A 21,915-nucleotide genomic window follows, 5' to 3' on the forward strand; every position below is an offset into this window, starting at 1 on the left:
CGTGTTAGCACAATAACCTTATAATATGGTTGAATGATGTCAAATATATCTTTTGAAAATGTTACATTCAAATTTAAACATATTTTTTTGGGATTTAAATTTTGATGATCATCCAATCTAAGAAGCATGGACACAACATCCAGCTAATAAAAATCCCTAACGCATGCAGAATAATGATCATTACGTTTTACCTTAATCCAGCATCTAATTATATTTTTGAAATAAAACAATAAGTATTACAAAAATTATAATGAAATACAACAGAAACTATATGTCAGAATATAATTTTTCAAATTAATATGAAGATTAAACTTTCTAGCTGGATAAACAGGCAAAACCTCAAGTGACGTTCAACCCAGAAAGGTGGGTGGACAACACCCACTATGAGGGACCACCAAGGTCTATGACGTTATGAACTAATCTGGCCCTTGCTTTAATACAAGGGAGAGGAACTAGCCATTATTTAATTTCATATCTTTCGTTGACATGTGAATTGGCTATGCCTTTCTAGCCAAAGTCCGCATGCTTTGTGTCGCTAATCCTAAAATGGTGTGTGATACAGCATAAGATCTAGAATAAGGTTTGTATATATATTACTAACATAGTTCTGTTATTCTATCAGTATGTCTAATTATAGTGCACGTGCATAGCTATTAAAGTTTTAGATTTAGAATTTTTTTATTAAATCTATGTTTCAAAAAGAAATAAAAGTAAATTATCTCATAATACTTTTTGGTTTAGAAGTATGTCAACCTCCTTTCTTGAAAGTTCTTAGTATCTAGATATATTAAGAAAACTTCACACATTCCAGCATATTTGTCTCTAGGCTTTTTTTGTACTCTCATAGTCTAACAACATTGGAATCCTTCCTCTAAATAACTATTATAAGGAGATGTTTGATTGGGATAATAAGGTCTGAATGGGAATCAAAATGGATGCTCCATTCCAAATATTTGGTTGGAAAAAATCACATTCCAATTTTTATTCCAGAAAAAAATGGAAATGATCCATTCCTTTCTATAGCCAAATCTGACCTACCTCAAGAGAGTCAAAATCTCATTTCACTTAAATGAGATTAAAAAAAAAAAAACTCATCGGACGTGGGATGTGGAGTGCGAGCGCCGTGACCAGAGAAAGAAATGAAAGAGGGAGAGCTTGGAGAGGAGGCTGGAAGGAACGTCGGCGGTGACGATGAAGGGACGACAGCGGATGAAGCAGCAGACCTAAGGGATGGAGAGGCCGGCATGACGGTGGAGGAAATCGAGGACAGCATCGGCTTCGCCAGGGAGGTGAGTGGGGAGATGGCACTGAGAGCGGAGAGGAGGCACCGACATCGGATGCGAGGGAAGAGGGCGGAAAAGCCGCGAACCATCAGAGGGTTTGGAGGGTGGTGGTGGCTCGAAGGAGGTGCGGGTCGCCAAGGAGGGCGGTGTGAGGGAGCCGCGGACCACCAAGGGTTTGTGGGGAGGGTCGGAGAAGGCGCTGATCCTGCGGAAGTGGGGATGGCGTGGAGAAACAGTGGAGATGCGGGGGGCCGATGGGGTGGTGGTGGTGGCTCGGAGGGATGGCAAGCCATCGGTGGGGGTTGGGGGCGTGCAAAGAAGTGAAGGAGATACGAGGGGGGCCGGAATGTGGCAAGGAGGAGATGCGGGGGGTCAGGGGGAAGGGGTGGGGGGCAGCGCAGAGGAGCCGCAATTCGCACTAGCGAAGGTGGAAGGTTGGGGCAGTGATGCCATGGAAAGAGGGAGGAAGACGGAAGGAAAAAAAAAATCTCTCCTCACATCTTTATCTTATAAAAATAAAATAATAATAATAATAAATAAAATATTTTTTAAAAAATAATATTTTTGATTTTGATTTATTTAGATGAACCAAACAGCAATAATGGGAATCATCCATTTCGATTCTGATTCTAGACACGAACCAAACGCTTTAGAGGATTAGGCCATTCCGATTTCAATTCCAATCCATTTCGATTTTGATTTCTATTCCGATTTCGATCGCGAACCAAACACCCCCTAAATTTTAAGTTTTTAAGAGAGAAAGCTAATCAGACTTATTATAGAAATATTAAATTTTTTAATTAGTATTGTTGTGAGAGATTTCTTGTAGTCTAACAACGTTAGAACCCTTTCTCTAAATAATTACTATGAGTTTTAAGTCTTTCAAGAGAGAAAACTAATCAGATTTATTATAAAAATATTAAATCTTTTAATTAGTACTGTTGTAAGAGAGACTCGCTGATCGAGATTAATCCTCCAATGGAGCACATCCAAAATGATGCGGTGAGGTCACACTAGTTTTAAACCCAGAATCACCAATTCGGTCAACCGCATAGGTGAAGCTTGTGCCTGACATCTAGAATTAACAACCTCGATTTAGAAGAGGTGGGAGAGATTTTTTCCTCAATAAAAGGCCAAAATGTGGCATAATAGCTTGCAAAGTTAGACCTAACAAACTCACAAATTTTGGCTAGTGACCTACGGACTCAATCTCCCTATAAAAGTGGTACGAAGAGGATCCTCAAGTAAGTAAGCAAGCGAAACATAAACAATTCAGGGCAAGCCCTCTCTCAACTTTTGTTTTCTTTTCTATTTATTGTTTCCAAAACTTTGGCTAACTTAAGCATCGAAAAATCTCCCATTAGAACACCTCAATGAGTATGGACTTTCTTTATAAATATTTTTCAGCATCACGGATCTCAGGTGACGTCCAGCTCTAGCCACATCAGTACCTCTCTGAAGCTTTGTGGCAACATATACTATTTTTAAAATTAAGAAACTCTTTGATTTTAAGTTAATTAAGATATAATTGTTGTGATATTATAAATTTGCTCAAAAAGGGATAGATTTTGCTTCTGTTAGGAGGAGAGGATATAAATTCCTCTTAAGTCTAAAATCTGTCACATCATATGTAAATTGAAGATCCATATAGTTGATTATGATCTATGCTATTAAAAATGCCTAGAAATAAGATATAATATATTTTGATAATTCCTATTTTATGCATCACATGTATATAAAAATTGACAATCATGATAATATGCTAAAATACATGATAAAGTATATAAATTGCAACTTCATCTTATTAATCATGATTTACACATGCTATAATACATATAGATTAAAAATTAATATATCATAATGCTTAGATTATAGCAAAATACAGTCTCACATCATTTTGACAGTATATTTTTACACCCACTTGATATAGAGTTACAAACTATTATTACATATGATTTTTGGTTTTTAAGTATTATTTTTCATTGATAAAAAAATGATCAACGGACTATAATATATTATATTTATTAAAATAAAATATTTTAGTTATCATTGTAATAGTAAATAAAATTATCAAATCTATCCTATACATTAAAGCGTGTCCCTGCGCTCTTCCTGCATGCCACATGGCATGGTTACTGACGTGCCCACTTGGAGCTGACTGTGTGTACAAGTGTCAGCTAAATTGTTACAGTTTAATGAGGTGGCTTTTACTACTAAACTATCGCAGCATCCCGATACATTTGAAAAAAAAAATTAAAAATGGGGAAGGAGATGAGGGATGGTGGATATGAAAAATGATCTGATATGAAAAAAAAAGAGAGACGGAGAGAGGGGAAGAGAGATGGACGATTGCTAATTTGATGGTTTATTAAGTTTTTAGAGTAAGTTTGAGAGGCAATTTAAAGAAGAATGGTGTGATGTGAGAGGTACAGTGATATGTCACTATACTGTTCAGTGCTGGAAGAGAGAAAAAAAAGTACTGCAGAGGCTAGGCATGGTGGCTGTGCATGACGAGGTGGAATGGTGGATTAGACGGACCATTTATTTGTGAATGACAAAGGGCATGGAGGGATTTCCTTTAAGAAGGCATCTGTGGGAGTTCGTGGGCATAGAAAGTTCAGTCGCTTGATTTTCAGTTAGAATTGAGCACAGGAAGAAAGGATTGTTTGAGAGAGGGAGTTCATGGCCAGAGCAAAATCAGATAATTTTTTTTGTTCCCCATCAGTTTTATATAGTTATCAGTTTATGTAGTTTTTAGCATCATATGAGAAACCTAATTCGATTTCTCATCAGCTATCTAGAAGGGTTGCTGTTTTAGTAACAACAGCCTTTCACTCTTTATTTTATACATCATTTGGAGGAGGGCAGTCAGAGAATCGGTTGCTACAGTGGTGCAGCAGCTTTTTAGTAACCATGAATTGAAAGGGTCAAGACACATTGCTGCCATGGTGTAGCAATCTTCTTATATCCATCCATTATGTGTAAAAGAAAAAAAAATTGAAACGAAAGGGTCAGGAGACGGTTGCTGCTATGGTGTGGCAGCCTTCCTGTATCAGAGCTAAAAAAAAAAGAAAGAACCAGATTATGGAAGACAAGTTGAAAGAACACGGTAAAGTACTCCGGCGGGTAAAGAGGATATGGTTGCATGAGTGAAGCACGAAAAAAAATTAAAAAAAATAAATAATGTGTACATAAACGGGTTTAGGATACAAATCCAGTAAAGGATCCAGATTCATAAACGAGTTCGGATCGGGTTTGCAGGTGTGGGTTCAATTTCTACATATGGGTTTAGGGTCAAGATTATGGGTTTGAGTTGGGTTGGGTTATGGGTTGGATTATGGTTAGGCCTTTGGATCACATCCCATGGTATTGGGCTTAGGCCTGGATATGGTTATCTTGAGCCTGGGTTTCGATTTTTAGACTTGGGCTCAGGCCCATGGATTGCAGGTCATGGGTATTGGACTTGGGCTTGGGATTAGGTCTTTGGATCTGCGTTTAGGATTTTTGGTCTGGGCTTAAGTCCATGGGTTGTAGATCATGGGTATTGGACTTAGGCCTGAGCTTAGGCCTTTCGATCTGGGTTTAGATTTTTGGGCCTATGTTCTAGGGTTTTGGATCACAACCTATGGTCTTGGGCTTGCGCCTGGATATGGTTAACTTGAGGGTGGGTTTAGGCTTTTGGGCCTGGATTTAGGCCTGTGGGTATTGGACTTGGTTCTGGACTTATTTCGAACGTGGGCTTGATCTAACCCTAGCGAACCAAAATGGTAACCCAAACCGTAACTACAAACCTTAACCCTAACTCAAACCCCTAAACCCTATCGAACCAAAATCGTAATCCTAGCTCCCATCGGAGCATCGACATTAGAAGATTCGGCTGAGAGGAAGAAGAGAAAAATAGAAGACAAAAAATCTAAACCCAAACCGTAAATGCAAACCCTAACCCTAACCCTTAATCCTAACCCAAACCCTACCGAACCGAAAATCGTAACCCTAGCTCCCATCGGAGCATCGACGGTAGAAGATTCGACTGAGGGTAAGAAGAGGAAATAGTAGAGGAAAAAGATCTGATGCATCCGAACAGAAATTCAATCCCTAACCTAAACCCAAACCCTAAAGCGCAATCCCAAGCATGGATGGCAGAAGATTCAGGTAAGAAGTAAGGGAGGAGAGCACAAAGCCGTGATGGATTGAAACAGAAATCCTAATCCTAACCTAAATCCAAATCCTAATCTTAAGCCAAACCCTAAACCCTAACCCTAGCTCCCACCGGAGCATGGGCAGGAGAAGATCGGAGTAAGAGAAAATGGGGAGTTGTCGGTGTTGAAGCAAGAATGGGAGAAGACTAGAAGAGAAAAAAAAGGAGAAACAAGGAGATAAATCCAGAAAAAAAAAAAAAAGAAGAACGAATGTATGTAAATGAGAGGCGAAATGGAAAAAAAAAAAAGGAGAGGAAGGGGGAGAGGATGGCTTATCTGTCATCGCTAGCATTATGCTTTGGTGACCTCCACTCTGGGGAAGAAGACTCTGATGCTTTATGCTTCGAGAAAAAAGACTCTGAAAAAGAAGAGAGTTAAACAAGGAGAGAGCGATAGCTGAGCGAGGAGGTAGAAAGGGGTGAGCGAGTGGGGAGCGGACGAGATGGGATTAAGAATAAATGAAAACTTCTAGATGGAGGTTTTTAAAAAAATCATTTTTACAAAAAATCCTATCTACTTATTGTTTTCGTGAAGCAATCCATTGATTCCCTATAATTTCAAAAAAAAAACCTTCTAATTAAAAAAATTATATTTTGCTACTTCACAAATTATGCTTATAAATAAATTTATAATTAAATTCATTGTTATTTTCAAGTATTGATAATAATAATTTAGTTTTCTTTTTAAAAAAAGAATTATTGTGTTTGTTGTTCTGAAATTGGTATCTGGATATAGATTATGATTAGAATCTTAAAAATAATAATTAATTTATTTATTTATATTTTAAAATTTAAATTATTATTTATAAATATCAAAAAATATTTAAATACATATATTTATGCTTTTCTTTTACCATGTAAAATGAAAATTATTTTTTTAAAGAATATATGATTCTTTATTAAAGTATTAATTTTATGATCTATAGGTATGGATTTAATTAAAATTTTGTCAAAGATTTTGATACAAGAGATTACCACTAAATTAGGTCTTATTCCACCGATTATAAATAATAAGTTCCGAAAGAAGTACTGATCACAACTCCATTAGAAATTTTTCAGTGGATCACTTATGTGAAAATATCACTTCTTGCAATTCGGTATTGAATTCTTACGATAAATATTTTATCATATATTTATTTTTTTAAAAAAAACTAACTTTTTTTCATTATATAGGGATGAAACAGTATCACCATCGAAGAAAAAAATACATCCCAGTAACTTAACTTTAAAAATTTATTTTCTTCGTCATAATAATTATTTTATTTAATTATGATATATATGCAAGTTTATAACATAAAAATATAATGTTTATTTTTGATTTTCAGTATAAAAAAAAAAAAGAGTTTTGAAAAGAATTGACCATTTTGTAAGTTTCCCAAACAATATTCTATATCATGCATATTTTGATTAAATTTTTTTATAATTATTTTTTTTTTTTTTATATTTTGATTAAGTCCGCTGCGTAGCGCGGGGCTGCTAGTCTGCATAAATACAAGTATTGCTATGCCACGTGACATAGGTTTCCTTATTCATGCTATTTTTATACTCTTTCCAAATGCCACCAAACAGGAAGTTACAAGTGAGATTTAATCGTGTTAATGCTGGAGTAAAGTCCGAAAGATGCAAAGCCAGAAAAAGAGAGAGGAAGATTGAAGGAATACAAGATGTGGATTGATCTCCTGAGATGCTTAAAATCAGAAGCCTGCCCAAAATCTATTGCTAGAATAAACAAGTTACAAGCTCTTTGACTAGCCTGCAGCAGAGATGCCAGCCAGTTGACTTGATAAAGGTACAAGAGCTTGAAAGTTGCTACTGTTAAGAGTCAAGCATTGAGAGTGTTACTACAATTACACAAAAAATCCTAACTAGTTCCTCTGACACTTTTCACATCACAACATGATGTACCTTTCAAATATCATCCTCATTGCTCAGAGAGAAATCAGGCTCCGCTGGCTTCATGAGCTTTGGCATCTCCACTTCAACAGGTCTATGCTGATGGATCTTCTCATTTGCTCCTCTCTTTGTGTTCTTCGCAAACTTTGTAGCTAATATTGTTGCACCTAGATGTTGATTCATGTTCCCGTTATCAGTTTCCACTAATGAGCCTCCACCACCATCCGCAATCAGAGGAGCTCCCTCATGCTCACTGGCCGGCCCTTCATCATCCATCACTTGCATGTAGTAGAGGCTTTCTTGTGTGGCCAGCTCCTTTGCCAGTTTTCTCTTTTTGTACCGTCTCCATGCTGCTTGTATGAAGCAAGCTCCCCAAGTCCTCCATTGGTGCGAGTAGAACCTGAAAGCATGCTGAAGCTTCTTGCTATGAAGACGCTTGAACTGGTTGGCCACGAATTTTAGATCTTCAGCTCGGAGAGCAAATGCCTCAACCTCAGTGAGGGACCGGACAGTTCTAGTGGATGATGGCAGGTTGACACTTGGGCTTGGCATTAAGGCCCATGTCAGTAACTCCTCCCCACAGAAATCCCCTGGTCTAAGGTTTATGGAGTTGAAGAATCCAGACCTACCACCATTAGTGGTGGAGCTTTCTAGGTTGCCTCTGATGATGAAGAGCATTTCGTTGACTGGGTCACCTTCCCGAACAATATAGGTATCTTTGGTGCTTAGGGATGAGACCAAGCGTTCGCATATGGCATCCAATAGTTGATCGTCCATTTGTGCGAAGAATGGGACCTGCCAAAAGTGGGTAAGAAATGGAAACGTAAACATCGAAGAATTGAATAGAGAAATGCAACACCAGAGGATAACTTGTGACAACCTTTTGTTTTATATTCTGCAGTGAACTAACAAAGCTATGAGAGAATGGGGTCACCTAAGACATCTGCACTGCACCAAAACTAGAAAGAAAAAGAAGGTAAGAATGGTATACTCACACGGCGAACAAGGGCAAGACATAAGTGACGCTGAATTTCTCGACGAATGTCCAAAGGTAAAGAACGCAAAATGGATTCTTCATCTACACCTCTAGTGGCAAGCCACTTATACTGAACGAACCGCTGAACTCTTTCTTGCAAATCTGGTGGCAGTTGGCGATGCCTCATCCACTCCTCGATATCTCTTCGTTTGACTCTCCATTCTTCGAGTCTCACAGTAATTGATTGCAAGTAGGTCTGGAAAGAGAGGGAAACTATCGATACAGTATAGCATGATAATTAAGCTGAAATTATGAGTGAGCAAGCGGCTTTTTTTGGTCAAGGGACTTCGACAAAAAAATATTACTTAAAAATAGAATTGTGTTTAAGTACCAGAACATTGCATTCCCATTATTATGACACACTTATTGAACATCATGCAAGGAGGTTAGACAAATAGCAAAAAATGATATTGGAAGATTTTAACAAAAATTACATAAGCATAAACAAGATTGTGATAAAACAACCACAAGAATGATAACATGATAGATGTAACGGTGATCAATGAGCAATACGAATCTAGAGTTTCCTTTCAGTAAATAAGCATGCGAGGAAAAAAGTGAGATTAACAAGGCCATACATGGGCAAATGTACCAAATGCTAGAGCAAGCCCACTGGCCAACTGATTTGCAGACCTTGGGTCCTTCTGATACATAAATTAGCAATATCTCTAAGCCAAAAAGTATGGGACCTTCCACACATTTTCTCCTTGATTTTATTCTTAGTCCTGGAATGTATTGCTAACGTGATACAGCAAGCACAAGTTCATTTATCCATAAAGTTTGCGAACATTTATGGTAGCAAGACTACTGTTGGTTCCTTCAGTAAACTCCAATCAACCTTTTTGATAATCTGCTGTGGAAGAATAACATTCGCAAAATATTTTTCATCATAAATCTGATGATTGAACACCATATTTTAACAGACAGATTAAGTACACAGATAAGCAGTATCAAGTTCATCTCATTCTTATCCTCTTCACTTTTTCCTTCCCTTCTCCCTTCTTACCTTTCTACTACCATAATCATTATCATTATCACCACTGTTATTGCTGCCTTGTGTTTGTTACATCAGCTGTCCCATTTGTCCCAAAAAGCAACTTCATCTCTCACACAGGATATGTTGGCAATGCCACGTGGTTCCCCACTCTAATACATTAGAAGTCTTAAGCACCACCCTAGTAAGCCTTACCTGACGACTTTCTAGCAGAAATGGATGACAAGAGGCGCCCTCACTGTTGATCCAATGTGTTATCATACTGGGATCACCATTGACCTATACATTTTTCGCATGAAGGTGACTTTCTTCTATCTGTCAATACTCAATACTAATATATTAACATGTTAATGGAGCATGTCATCAATTCCTCTAACATTCTGCCTAAAAATTTTCGGTTCTTTCCACAATAATTGATCTGACATAACAATACATGTCTGGCTGTCCACTATCTTCATGACTAGAAGGTATGCACAAAGGCGATCCATCTCCTTGATAACTCAGCAAGAAGGGCGTTAGCAGAAGCATCCATTTGCTTCAAAAGGACAAGCCACTGAGAAGAGGCCAGAAAAACCACTTTACTGTGTCTTGGGTGTGCTGCTGTAATCAAGACATGCAAAAGCTCCAAAGGAGGTTCGTTCCGGATTCAAGGCATAAAATGGTCATTGCCCTAGTTGTGGAGTTGCACTAAAGCAATACAGATGGTTCAAGAACAATGCCCAAATTAAAAATGCAATAAACTACAAATAAGGGATATCCATGTTAAGAAAAGTTTGTTTACATTTCCTGTTTGTCAAAATTCATGTTATTTTATAATTCACAACATGTTTAACGAAAATACTAGCACATCTTTCAATACATTTCATCCGTATATCCATATGTCAAGCAATAATGTTGAAGTTATAGAGGCACAGGAAAATTCTAGCTTGAGAAGAGAGAATAGATAAACAAGGGTAGCTTGAAAAGAGAAAATAGATAAAGTTGCAGAGGACAACAAATATTACCTGCATGTTTCCAATTAGATGTGAAAATAGAACAAGACCCACAATACATATAAGGATCGCAAATGACGTTTCTCCTACATAAGTGCTTGTCGCCAAGTCCTGTCCATATGAACTGAGTGGCAGCAAACAAAGCACCAAATGAGCCTTCCAACTACAAGATTCTTAATAGTCAGATATCATGTGACAGAACTTTATGCTTCATACGTGCAATCTATCATTACTTAGTCCTACTAATCCTTATCACTATATAATAAAAAAGAATATTGCTCATGCACATGATGAACTCATGTGACAGTCAATTATTGCTAGAAGAAAAAACACTTTTCAGCAAAGTGAACATTGAGGGGGTACTCTGTTGTCAGGTTTTAGTAAAACAGATTTACAATAGATTTCAAATTAAGTATGACAAGAACATTTGTTTGGTTACTTTCCATAAAAACTGGTAGGTCATAAAACCTGAAAAAATAGTTTTCAATGAAACTGTTTTGCAGAAGAAAACAGTCTTCATGATCATCTGCTCTATGAAACCTCAAAGACAACCAGATAGCCACAAAGGAATTAGCTGTTGAAATTTAATGAGGCAAAAATGACTCATTGGTTAACAACCACTCAACTTCCAAAGATCAAGAAATGCAAAATGTCTATATGGTTATCAAGGATCTTAGAGTAGGTCATGATGCCCTATAAAAAGGTTGTTGTAAGAAACCTAGAACATGAGCTTAGGAGGCAAAGGACAGAGAGCAATCATACATTTCCTCCACAAAGGACAACAAAGTCAAGAATCAACAGAAATAAAACAACAGCAACAAAAAGTGCCACTTCTTTTGTTGAAAAAGATCATAGCACTACAGCAATGGGTGCCTTATCCAAAGTAAAAAAGTTTAGCCTACACGGCCAAGTCAGAAGTAGAAAAAGTTGCTCTAAGTCATCATTTGTTGTCATTATGGAAGTCATAATGGAATATATAATTCTATTTTAAATATGTATACAAAGTCACAAGGTTTCCATGCAATAAGTGGGCAAAAAAATCAGAAATAGGGAACTGTAATAGATTCATTATGATGCAATTAATATGAATCATGCATGATGATTAATCACAGATTATAGTTCAACATATAGACATTTTATTTTATCTCAAAGAATCCATAATTGATTCTATTTAACTGTTTCTTCCCATTTTCTATCCCATTCTCTCTACCTCAATCTAGCTAATCTCTTCATCAGACAGAAGAATAAAAGATCCATCACCACTTTCAAGGATCCCCCAGAAATTTCATTACATGAAAATGGAGGAGAAAAAAAATTAAAAAAAATGGGGGTAATGCAAGTTACCAATATGATACACTCAAAGAAAATGTAGCAATTAGAACTGAGATCCTGTATGCAGAAGTTTTACCTCAAGTTTTTCAAACCCCACCAAAGACAATACAGGTACTTGTCAAGGAAGGTCCCTGCGACAACATCGTTAGTCAAGGCACCTGCAAAGATGCCAAAGTTGAACTCGGTCTTGCCACTAGTGGCATCACAATTAGCTCGCACAAGGGTGGTGTTAAGCCAGGCTTTTCGTTCAGGTAAATCCACAGTGCTACAGTCCAAAAAACTAGGAATGCATGTCACTGCATTGTTGGTGCCATTCTCTTTTCCACACTCAGTTATCCAACAGGTGTACTGACGCTCAATGGATAACAGATACCATAAAGCTCCTAATCCCTGTATATAACATAAAAAAAGTCAGAATTTCTTGTTCGATATGATATTTTCTGATTCTTGATGACTAAGAATCTGCAGGAACAAACATACATGACTAGCTAGCATATAGAGAAGGAGATTATATGCAGCTCCAGTCCATGCAGTCTTTGCAAGTACTCCAGTTGCCTTGACGATCCTCGCATTCAAAGGGAAAATGAGGAACAACCTTGGAATATACTGGAGCAGGACAATCAAGGAAAGAGTATGGTTAGTGTGATTAGCTGTTGAGCTGCTCACTGCCGGTATCACAAACCAGATTAATATCTGCAACAAAGAAAAGAAACACAGTTAAAATTCTGATAGGTGTACAGCATCTGACCGACTAATGCCATCAATCAAAAGAAACAAAATATCCAAGCAAGCTAAGCAATCTTGAAGCATATACCATGCATATATTCTCCAACATAATTAGGACATATATATGACAGGCAAGGAATATATCATATAGAGGCCTGAATGCTGGAAATACATGATCATGTAAATGAAGACAGATGGAATTTAGATGGAAAAGAAAAAAGGAAAAAGAAGGATATGATTGTAAAACCAAAATATGAACTCTTGCCATGGTCATCTCTGGTGTAGTCAATAGGCTTTTACTGCACCATCCAGCAACAGGGCAAGTATAGCATAACTTGGGAGTGCACTTGACGCTCGTTAACTGCCAGCCTCTAGTCCCTGTTCTTTCAAATAACTCTTCATAGATTACTACATTGCCTCCATCAAATGGGTAGAGTTGAAAACTTTGCAACTCCTCCATCTTAAAATGAACACAAACTTTCCAAACTTAGGAATAGAGCTATTAGACTGCCCAACCGACTATAGCTTATTTAGAATTATGGCTAAAATTTAATCATCAATCCCTTACAAAATAATTCAGATACTTTCAATGAATTCGAACTGTAGGTCTATTGTCACAAAGTGTTCATTGCTGTGATTTGATGATCCAGACTGCATTATGCCCAACTACAGAGTGTTTGTCAAGCTATTAGCTGCATTACTTAAACAGTGTCATTATTGATCTTCTCTAGTACCTCTTGAACCTATTTCTTTTTTATTTAATGGCATATTACCTTCTTGACGAATCCACACATGCACCTTCGAAACAGCTCCACCACCCTTTGGGAGCCAGGCCCCCTATGACTCTAATTTTTAAATGACATACTAATAATCCATGATGAAGAAGGATCCACACATCCGATTACCAGCTTCAACATGCTTTTTAGGCAACCAAAGGAATCTTTTATGGGGTAAATACTTGATAGTAATCCTTATTCTATTATATAGCTGTTGGCCTGTAGAGATTAATGGGTCGACTGAGATTTTAAATCCAGACAATGCCCATAGTACGCACAATCTAAATAATAACTAACCACATCCTTTTCTCTACCAAAACTAATTATATCTACAAACCATTAGCAGAACTTGAATTGGATTCTTTCAAGTATATGCACCTCTAGTTTCAACAAGATGCAATTAACCATCTAAAATAATCGTCTCATGCATAAAAGAACACGATCTTCAATTTGTTGGAAAACCAACCCATTCATGAGTTGCTCATCGAGTTTATCACATAAAAGTGTGAAAGCCAGATCGAGTAAATAGCATGTAACGTTTCAGCTAGACATTATTTGGTTTACAAATTCAAGTCAGAGAAGGGTATCGAATTTTTTATAGGTATTCGACAGTGAAAAAGAGATTTCATCGCGCAAACACACACACGCACACACACAAAGAAAATTAAATTTTGCTTTATCAAAGAAAGAATTTTTTTTTTATTGCAATTATGAGATCACGAAAAGAGTCCATCAAGAATGGCGGAAAGGAGAAAAGGTATCAAATAAGCAGACTGGGAATTTTTTTTTTTTTTTAATTGGCTTGCCTGCGGGATTGGGAGGGTGGCGGCAAGATCGATGATGAAATCACCCTTGAGGTAGCGCATGGCGATCTGGTCAGGGTCGGTAACAAGCTCGCCGCGGCCGAAGACGCGGGAGCTGGGGGCAATGAAGGCGATGCGGAACTTGAGGATGAGATGGGCGAGGTAGAAGAGGTCGGCGATGGTGCGGAAGATGGTGACGCTGCCGCGGATGAAGGGGTCGATCTGGACGCAGATGGGTCCGCCGATGTAGAGGAGGTAGAAGTAGAGGGGATCAATGAAGAGGGCGATGAGGCAGGAGATGAGGAAGACGCGGTTCCACCTGAGGACGACGTCGCCACCGGGGTCGAGGATGCGCCGGGGCTGCCATGGTTTGTGGCGGTGGAAGCGGACGGGGACGGGGGGCAGCGGGGGGCGGTGGAATGGAAGAGGCGGCCGGCGAAAGGCGAGGAGAAGCCGGGAGACGGCGGGGCCGAAGGCGCTCATCGTCCACGCCGGAGATGGGAGGATGCGTAGACGGTGGCGGCGGCGGCCATGGGAGGAGGGGCGACGAAGGAGATCAAGGAGGGGGGTTGGAATGGGAATCGGTGGCTGGGGTTGGGGCTCGGCCTTGGATGGTTGGAGGGCTCGCGGGGAGCCGCGAGAGACGCAGCGATTTCCGGAGGGAGTGGAAGAGCAGGAGGACTCCTCATTGCTCTCTCTCTCGAACACAGGGAGGGTTCCACGTTCGTCGGATAGACGTCTACTTCTTTTGCCGAGGTCGTTTCCGACAAATAACGAACTAAGAGGTTGGGATGTAACGGCTATAGTGGGGTCACGCGAATGGAGGGGTCTACGTACCGAGATACGTTCTTGGTCTCCTGGGATATTGGATTTTTTCCCGGCTGATGGAGAAATTATACCTATGCCGTGAATCACAGCAGCTCGTTCTTATGGATCCCATCGCATTCATCAAGTACGAATCTCAATGCATACTAGATAAATGGTTGGCTGTGATTGGTGGCGTACATTGTAATCTTATATAGGATCAAATGAGAAAATTTAGATTTTGGAGTTAATACACTGTTGATTGAGGCCCAATTGAATAACTTTTCATGATGTATAGCTCAGCTCCATATAGACAGGCTCTTAACCCACTTAGGTAAATATTTTTTTTTTGAAAAAAATAAGAGTTAAAGGGAGATGATCTGGTGTATCTACCTCCATGGACGTGACCATAGGACCTCAAACCCCACTTGAGAATATTCGGATAGTAGTGTTAGGATAGTAATGTTGCTTAAATATTTTTAACCTAAGGAAAAGATGCTATGATTATTGCAAAATACTAATATTGATATTGAAGAAAAGCTACCAATTCTTTGTGTATTACATCAATCTCTCATGCCCGGATAGACCAGGAGATGCAGAGGCTCCACAGCAATACTCTAAGTTGGCTCTCTATCAAAATTCAACTTAAATAAAAATTAATATTTTTATGAAAAAATTATAGAATCAATATTTACTCACTTGGCTAGATTCAACGGACAGTAATCTAAAAATCATTTTGTAAGAGGTGCCAATTATATGGGGATGATGCTCCGCAACTAAAAGATCCTTCCATATCTTTATTTATAGCCTGTTTCAAATTACTTGCCGCAAATTAATGTTATTTTCCAGCTATTTGCCACGAATGAGTGGCGACGACTCATTTTTTCACAATCATCTCAAATGAAGTCGGTGTCTTGACAAGTATTCAAGACCTAATTCTGATATAATCCTCGCGTTGTTAGCTCTGGCATCACCATTTATCCTGTTCAACCCTAAAAGCATACTATCACCTTCATCTCTGGTGGTCCCATTTTGGAGAAAAATTTATTCGCCAGCTTGCATCATGCTGTCAACTTATTACAATAAATATTATATGCATCCACTACCTTCCCTTTCTATATACAGTCAATCTTTGGACTAATTTTGTCGGCAGCCTTAATTATCCCTTACACAACAACAATGGATTGGGGTAGGATGGTAGTTTAATTATGCCTTAAGTTAATCATTTTATCTTCCGACAACTTAAATTTATGTAACCCTCTGTTACTAGATAATTAGGCATGGAAGTGCAATAATATTATTTTGATATGATCATATGGCTGCGCAACTTAAACTTAGAGCTAGTAAATAGATCTGTCACCTATCAGACATCCAATCGATTAAAAGCCAGAGCACAAGATCTCCGAAGTGTGATGGATCCAAGTAGTTGGCCAAGCCAAAACTTATAGTGGCACATAGGCCCGTCTCAAATGAACTCCTGGATTTGGCGGCCAAGCCTTTAGAGGCGGTGATCAAAATTAAACGTTAATTATCAAACTATACATTAAATATTCATCTAATCTCTATCGTATTTGTCCCCCACATCATTGAAAATTAATTTTAATAAATACAACGTCAAATTCAAAAATATTTTCCCTTCATAGTGGCTGCACTTCCTCGACGTCCCTCTAAAAGCTAACAGTGGAAGCTACAGCAAGAAGTATTTGGGAACGCAAATATCAAATTTAACTAATTCACATGAACAATATTTTTTATCCTTTTTTCGATGGATAATGTGCAAGAAATTTTTAGGACCTATTTGCTTAAAACTGTGCTACACTGCACTCGAATGACATTTAGTGGAGGCAAATTGTGCCAACCTGTATGCCAACTATTTGGCTTGTGACTCTAGAGGCATGATCCTCCTGGATCTGGTTGTTGGCAATTCTTTCAGAAACAATGCTCGGAAAATTTATTTTATGTCCCCAATTATAAAACCTTTTTTTTTGGGGGGGGTAAAATGGGTGGCTCTTTCTATTGGTAGTAATATAAAATCCCTCAGTCAGCTACAAAACGTGCAGGTAGATAAATAAGTGGCTTTATTTATTAGTAGATCGGGACAATAATATCCTACCATGTCATCTGATCTTTCCACCAAATTAAATAATAAAAAATGAGAAAAAAATAAATCCTATATTCACTCAGTCTCTCTTCCTGATCTTAACTTTGCAACCTCTCCTGATCCTTAAGCCCTTTGACCCCCTGAGACCCCTTTGACACCTGCCAAGCCCTTTGATACCAATCAAGACTTTTTGACCCTCTGATGCCTGAAGATGACCACCACCAATACCCCTTGCTCTCTCTCCCTCTATTTCGCTCTTTCTCTGGATCTTACCTCTCTATTGATACCTAAGACTCCTCTTCTGCTATGTGGTTAAGGTGATTAAACAGATGTATTAAGGCGATTGCAGTTGCTACGATATCTTTTTCATTTGACTTAGTCTACATATAGTATTTATTATAGGCTAAATCTGTCTAATAATTTCTTGTGACCGGTCACCAAGTGTAGTTAACACTCCAAAATAAGGGCCTCTAGCATTTATTGTATCTATTGATGTTGTAAGGTGTGTTCACTTCCCTAGCTGTCCCTTTGGGTGAGAATAGTGCTCACGGTCGTGGTAATTGATGTAGCCTTGGCCAAAACAAACAACCCCCATGCTTTCATAAATAAAATGCTATCCTACTGCATCATCTAGAGAACCAATTGGGTGCCTGTTACCAATAAACTAGAGAGGTCTGGCTTCACAGACACCCCAACAAAATTTATCAGCATGATAGACTCTATTAGGATTTGACATCTTGAGATTCAGTCCACATTGAGCCCACTGCGAGGTTTGCGGCGAAAAATGGAGTCCAACGAGATCAAGATCACCCGAAACGGAGCTCGGATGGAAGAGATACGAGCTTTTGAAGTCGGCACGAGATCCGAGACGACGGAGGACCGCCGACGGCCGGTAGCGGGCAGCAGCGGAGCAGCCGCAGGCGGCGGCGCGCCGAACGTCCGACCCAGGCGAGCGGGCGGCCCAGCCCCGCGCGGGCCCATGCGCGTGGGCCGGCCCAGGCGGCCTGCTGGCCCTTTGCCCCGGTCCACCGTGGACCGAGCGGTCCACGGCTGGCCTGTGGACCGCGTGGGAGTTTCCACGGCACTATTCCATGGATCGGAGCGCGATCGGAGGGCCCAGAGACGTCCCGGTCTTGATCCGACGGTCCAGGGTTATCTGGCTTTGTTTAGGACTCCTAATCCATCTCTAATCAAGTTTTAAGCCCTTTAAATAGAGCTGATCGTTAACAATAGAGGCAGTGGTTCGATTTTTTCACGCCGTACGAGCCGTACGGAACCAAGAGAGAAGAGAGAGGCGGAAGCGTTGCTATGAGAGAAGGAGCAGGGCTCTTGGACAGCGGTCGCCAGGCACTTCAGGGGTTCAGGGGGTCTTCCAAGAGAGAGAGAGCTTTTGTGAAGGAACTTCTAATGAGAAAGAATTGGGTGTACAAGGGTTGAGGGTGAGGTCTCCTCTTGTAAAATTTCTTTTTCATAGTGAAGTTTGCATGTCCCGTGGAGGCGAGTTCTTTTGTGGCTGATCCACGTATTTTGATTGTTTTTTTTTTATTTTATTTCTTCTTTCTTCCTGCTGCATCGTGTGGTACTGAAAGGATCTTAAGAGGTGGTGTCCTGACCAGACATCCACCCAACAGGCTCAATACATAGCTAGATGCTCGGTGCAGAGATCAACTTGTAGAGGAAGTCCAGTGATAGATGCTATGTTCATCGCAGCCATCTTATCCTAGTGTTTCCAAGATAAAGCTGGCAATCGCATCCACAAAATATTAATGTTGATCGTTTCAATGATTAGGACAATTTGATCACTGGGCTTCAAGTGTAAGCACTTAGCTTGCAACCATCTAAAGCCCTAATGTCCAAACTATGTAGCATACCGTAGTCAAAGTCAAAATGGAAGTTAGTGATCTAAGCCATGTCAGCAACAAATAGAAACCTTTCTCAAGGTTCCACTTAGCAACAAGTTCTTGAAGAATATCTTCTCCCTCAAGAACTTGCTAACAGCACCGCAAAGGATTCAAACCTACCTCTAGGTCTGTCATGAATCTTTGAGCTCTTTGACATCAAAAACGTCAGTATTATTGGACATCGCTCTCAATTGCTCATTATCAATCGAAACAATAGCTTATATCTCCATCTTCTTTTAGGACCATCCTTGCAATGCATAACCACGAGTACATTCAGGAGTAGCATCATCACATTTTCAGTATATTTGAAACTTAGTAGAAATGATGGTATTATTGATAATTTTAGATTTCATAATATTTGATTGTTGGTTAAACCCTGTGCCCACCCTCCACCCAGCCCCCACAATTTTTTTATTTTTTTTATTTTTTTTTGCCTCCAAGGAGGTCGTTATCCATTATTTTTTGCAATCATGACACCAACAAAATCTTCAAGTGAAAAATATTATTCAATATGCAGATCTTCTGAGTGCCATAAATTGGTCACCCTAACATCCCTTCTCCTTTGCATTGATGAAAATTCTTATCATGTTATCTTTCTACCATAATTACAGTGGGGGCGACGGTGTTGTCTCTGTCTTCAATCTCCCGTCTACACTTCCCAAGACAAGCCATCTTAGTTCCGTGCTTTGAGAGTCTCACTCGCACATCTACGGCCATTACCGCCCCCAACTGGGGCATAGCAATGGTACGTGTTCGGGTTGTATCTTTCGTGCTAACGAATGATTGATCTTCTTCCACGACATTGACCATTAGATCACTCCCTGCACGGCTCTTAAAGCCTCCGTACTCCCTGCTTCATCCGCTTCTTGATCGACCATTGCGCGATCCAACGGTAGATTCGCGCGAAGGATGGGAAATCGTCCTTTCGCGCGAAAGATACAACCACCGTCCCTCGCGCGCCCTCCACCCTCTCTCCGTATAAAACCCCCCACTTCCTCACTTAAGCGAGCGAAAGGAGGGTACTAATAATACCCTTCTCCACGTAACAGAAGAGTACAAGATCTCTGTGTTTCTCCCCCACTAACCCCTCCCTTCCGCCCCCCGCGTCCGAGATCGAGCGAGCTATGATGGAAACGGCGGTCCAAACCCCCAAGACTCCCACAGATCCGGCGGCTGGATCTCCGCCGGAGAGCCGCCCAATCCGCCGCCGGACGCGATCGTCCTCCAGCTCTGCCTCTTCCTTCTCCTCCACCTCCCCCTCCCCATCTCCTTCCCCCGCACACCGAATCTTTTCCCCCCTCCGCCCCTCCTCCACCATCCCCTTCTCCTGGGAGCACCTCCCCGGCGTCCCCAAAATCCCCAAATCCCTCCCCCCCGACTCCCACTCAGCCACCGACCCCCGCCGCCTCCTCCTGCCACTCCCTCCCCCGCTTCGCTCCAAATCCGCCCCCCCTTCCATGCCCCGAAAGAAGCGATCTGACGCCCGCTTCGCCAACCTCGCCACCGACGACCCCTTCGCCGCCGCCCTCGCCGAGTGCGCCAAGGACGATCCCTCCGGGACCGAGCTGGACAAGCTCTGTGGGGAGCCCGCCGCCAGCTCCCGGCGGCGTAGGTCAGCGGCGCCGGCGATCACCGACCGGTTCGGGCTCTTGGATCTGTACGGCTCCTGCAAGACCTCGTGCTCCGTCGCCGAAGCCACCATCTCCATCCCCCGTTCCATCACCCACCGCGCCGCCGAGTACGGCCTCCTCAAAAGCCGGTCAACTTCCTGACCCCACTCCGGTTCGCTCTGGTCCAAGATAAGTACATAAATAAAATGATAGCAAAGCTAATAATCGAGTAAATCTCCCGTTAATTATTTGTTTTGCTATGCTTAATGTTGCTTTTTTTCGCCTTAATTCTCTCTTCTGTAACCATGTACACTACAATATTGCCTCTTCAAATATGGCAAATCCTTATTGTGTGATACTAGATCTGGCTTTACATGCACCTGAGCTAGAGCCCATTTTGCATCCGACGTGGCACAAGGAGATTGGTTCATAGACCAACCCTACAGCCACGCGAAATGCTACAAGTGTTTGTAATACGATTGTGCTGCATTTTTTTTTTTTTTTTATCCCTGTTTTTTTACTGGCATGGGTGGAATAAGGTCCATGGGAGACTGGGAGTCATCGGAGAGTGAGTTTATCCGGGTCTTTAGCTGGAAGAGTGGAATAAGGGCTTAGAATAGTGGGCGTCGTTGACTACTTTAGGTGGAATAGTTTGAAGTGAGATAGTAAACAATGGGAAGACCGTGCAGTGTTTGGTGAGCCACGACGTCTAATATAAAAGGGGGAAAAAAAAAAAAAACTCTGTCGTCGTTCGAGAATCAATCATGCATAAATTTTATAAATGGGTTTATTTTTGGGTCTTGGATGTCACATGGACATAGGTTCCACTGTTTGTCTTCTCCCATAAAAGCCAAGATGTAGATTCTTTCTTGTGTTTTTTTCCGGAGGTCACAGAATGGGATGGTTCGATTACCGCTCTTTGTCGGTGTTTGGAGGAGGAAATGGAACTGGTAGAAGCATTTAAAGCACATGTCTGCTCATTGGATGACATTCTAGCCGTTTGATGTCTTCATCGGAGCGAACGTAACCTTCCACCGCCAGGTTCTCCGTGGCCAAGATTTTGCTATAAAGTGGTATAATGTGGTAAATAGTCCTGGCCAAGATGAGATGGTAGCCATCCATATGTATGATGTGGACATGACATCTTTAGTACAAAGACAAAAAGCACATGCATATACATATATATAATAGTGCTTGACAGAAGCATTATATATGAATAGTTGTAATCATCATAAAGATTTGGCTTAACATCCATATTAGTTAATAAATAACTCGCAAATGCTAGAAGGTGCATATCTTCTATTTGTTTTCCTAATAAAAATGTAAAAATTATTTCTTTGGAAAAAAAGAGAAAAGAACTGTTTATATTTCATAAGATAATGAAAAGATTATAAATAGAATAAAAATAGAACCAAGATAGAATGATAAACAAGAAAGTAAGAGGAGGAAGGAGTTGAGGGAATGCC

The 21,915-nt window shown here is 40.2% G+C and overlaps 2 protein-coding genes across 2 annotated transcripts; one reads left to right on the forward strand and one right to left on the reverse strand.

Moving 5' to 3' along the window:
- Positions 1-7,106: 7,106 nt before the first annotated feature.
- Positions 7,107-14,792, reverse strand: LOC105051851 (cyclic nucleotide-gated ion channel 18). The gene is made up of 7 exons (XM_019852731.3): positions 14,037-14,792; positions 12,209-12,421; positions 11,805-12,118; positions 10,409-10,520; positions 8,370-8,606; positions 7,387-8,169; positions 7,107-7,293 (listed from the first exon to the last, which is right to left on the reverse strand). Exons 1-6 carry the CDS (start codon positions 14,514-14,516, stop codon positions 7,390-7,392), a joined length of 2,136 nt encoding a protein of 711 aa, XP_019708290.1. The 5' UTR covers positions 14,517-14,792; the 3' UTR covers positions 7,107-7,293; positions 7,387-7,389.
- A 5,042-nt stretch (positions 14,793-19,834) lies between these two features.
- Positions 19,835-20,807, forward strand: LOC109506266 (uncharacterized). The gene has a single exon (XM_019852792.3). It carries the CDS (start codon positions 19,964-19,966, stop codon positions 20,609-20,611), a length of 648 nt encoding a protein of 215 aa, XP_019708351.2. The 5' UTR covers positions 19,835-19,963; the 3' UTR covers positions 20,612-20,807.
- The last annotated feature ends 1,108 nt before the right edge of the window (positions 20,808-21,915 follow it).

This window comes from Elaeis guineensis, chromosome 9 (genome assembly GCF_000442705.2).
Source record: "Elaeis guineensis isolate ETL-2024a chromosome 9, EG11, whole genome shotgun sequence".
Classification (NCBI taxonomy): domain Eukaryota; kingdom Viridiplantae; phylum Streptophyta; class Magnoliopsida; order Arecales; family Arecaceae; genus Elaeis; species Elaeis guineensis.

Coding starts and splice junctions, on each gene's coding strand:
- LOC105051851 (XM_019852731.3), bottom strand. CDS start 14,516: ATGAGCGCCTTCGGCCCCGCCGTCTCCCGGCTTCTCCTCGCCTTTCGC. Junction 12,422..14,036: donor CCACCCTCCCAATCCCGCAG/GCAAGCCAATTA, acceptor TCTTTGTTGCAG/ATATTAATCTGGTTTGTGAT. Junction 12,119..12,208: donor TCTATATGCTAGCTAGTCAT/GTATGTTTGTTC, acceptor TGTTATATACAG/GGATTAGGAGCTTTATGGTA.
- LOC109506266 (XM_019852792.3), top strand. CDS start 19,964: ATGATGGAAACGGCGGTCCAAACCCCCAAGACTCCCACAGATCCGGCG.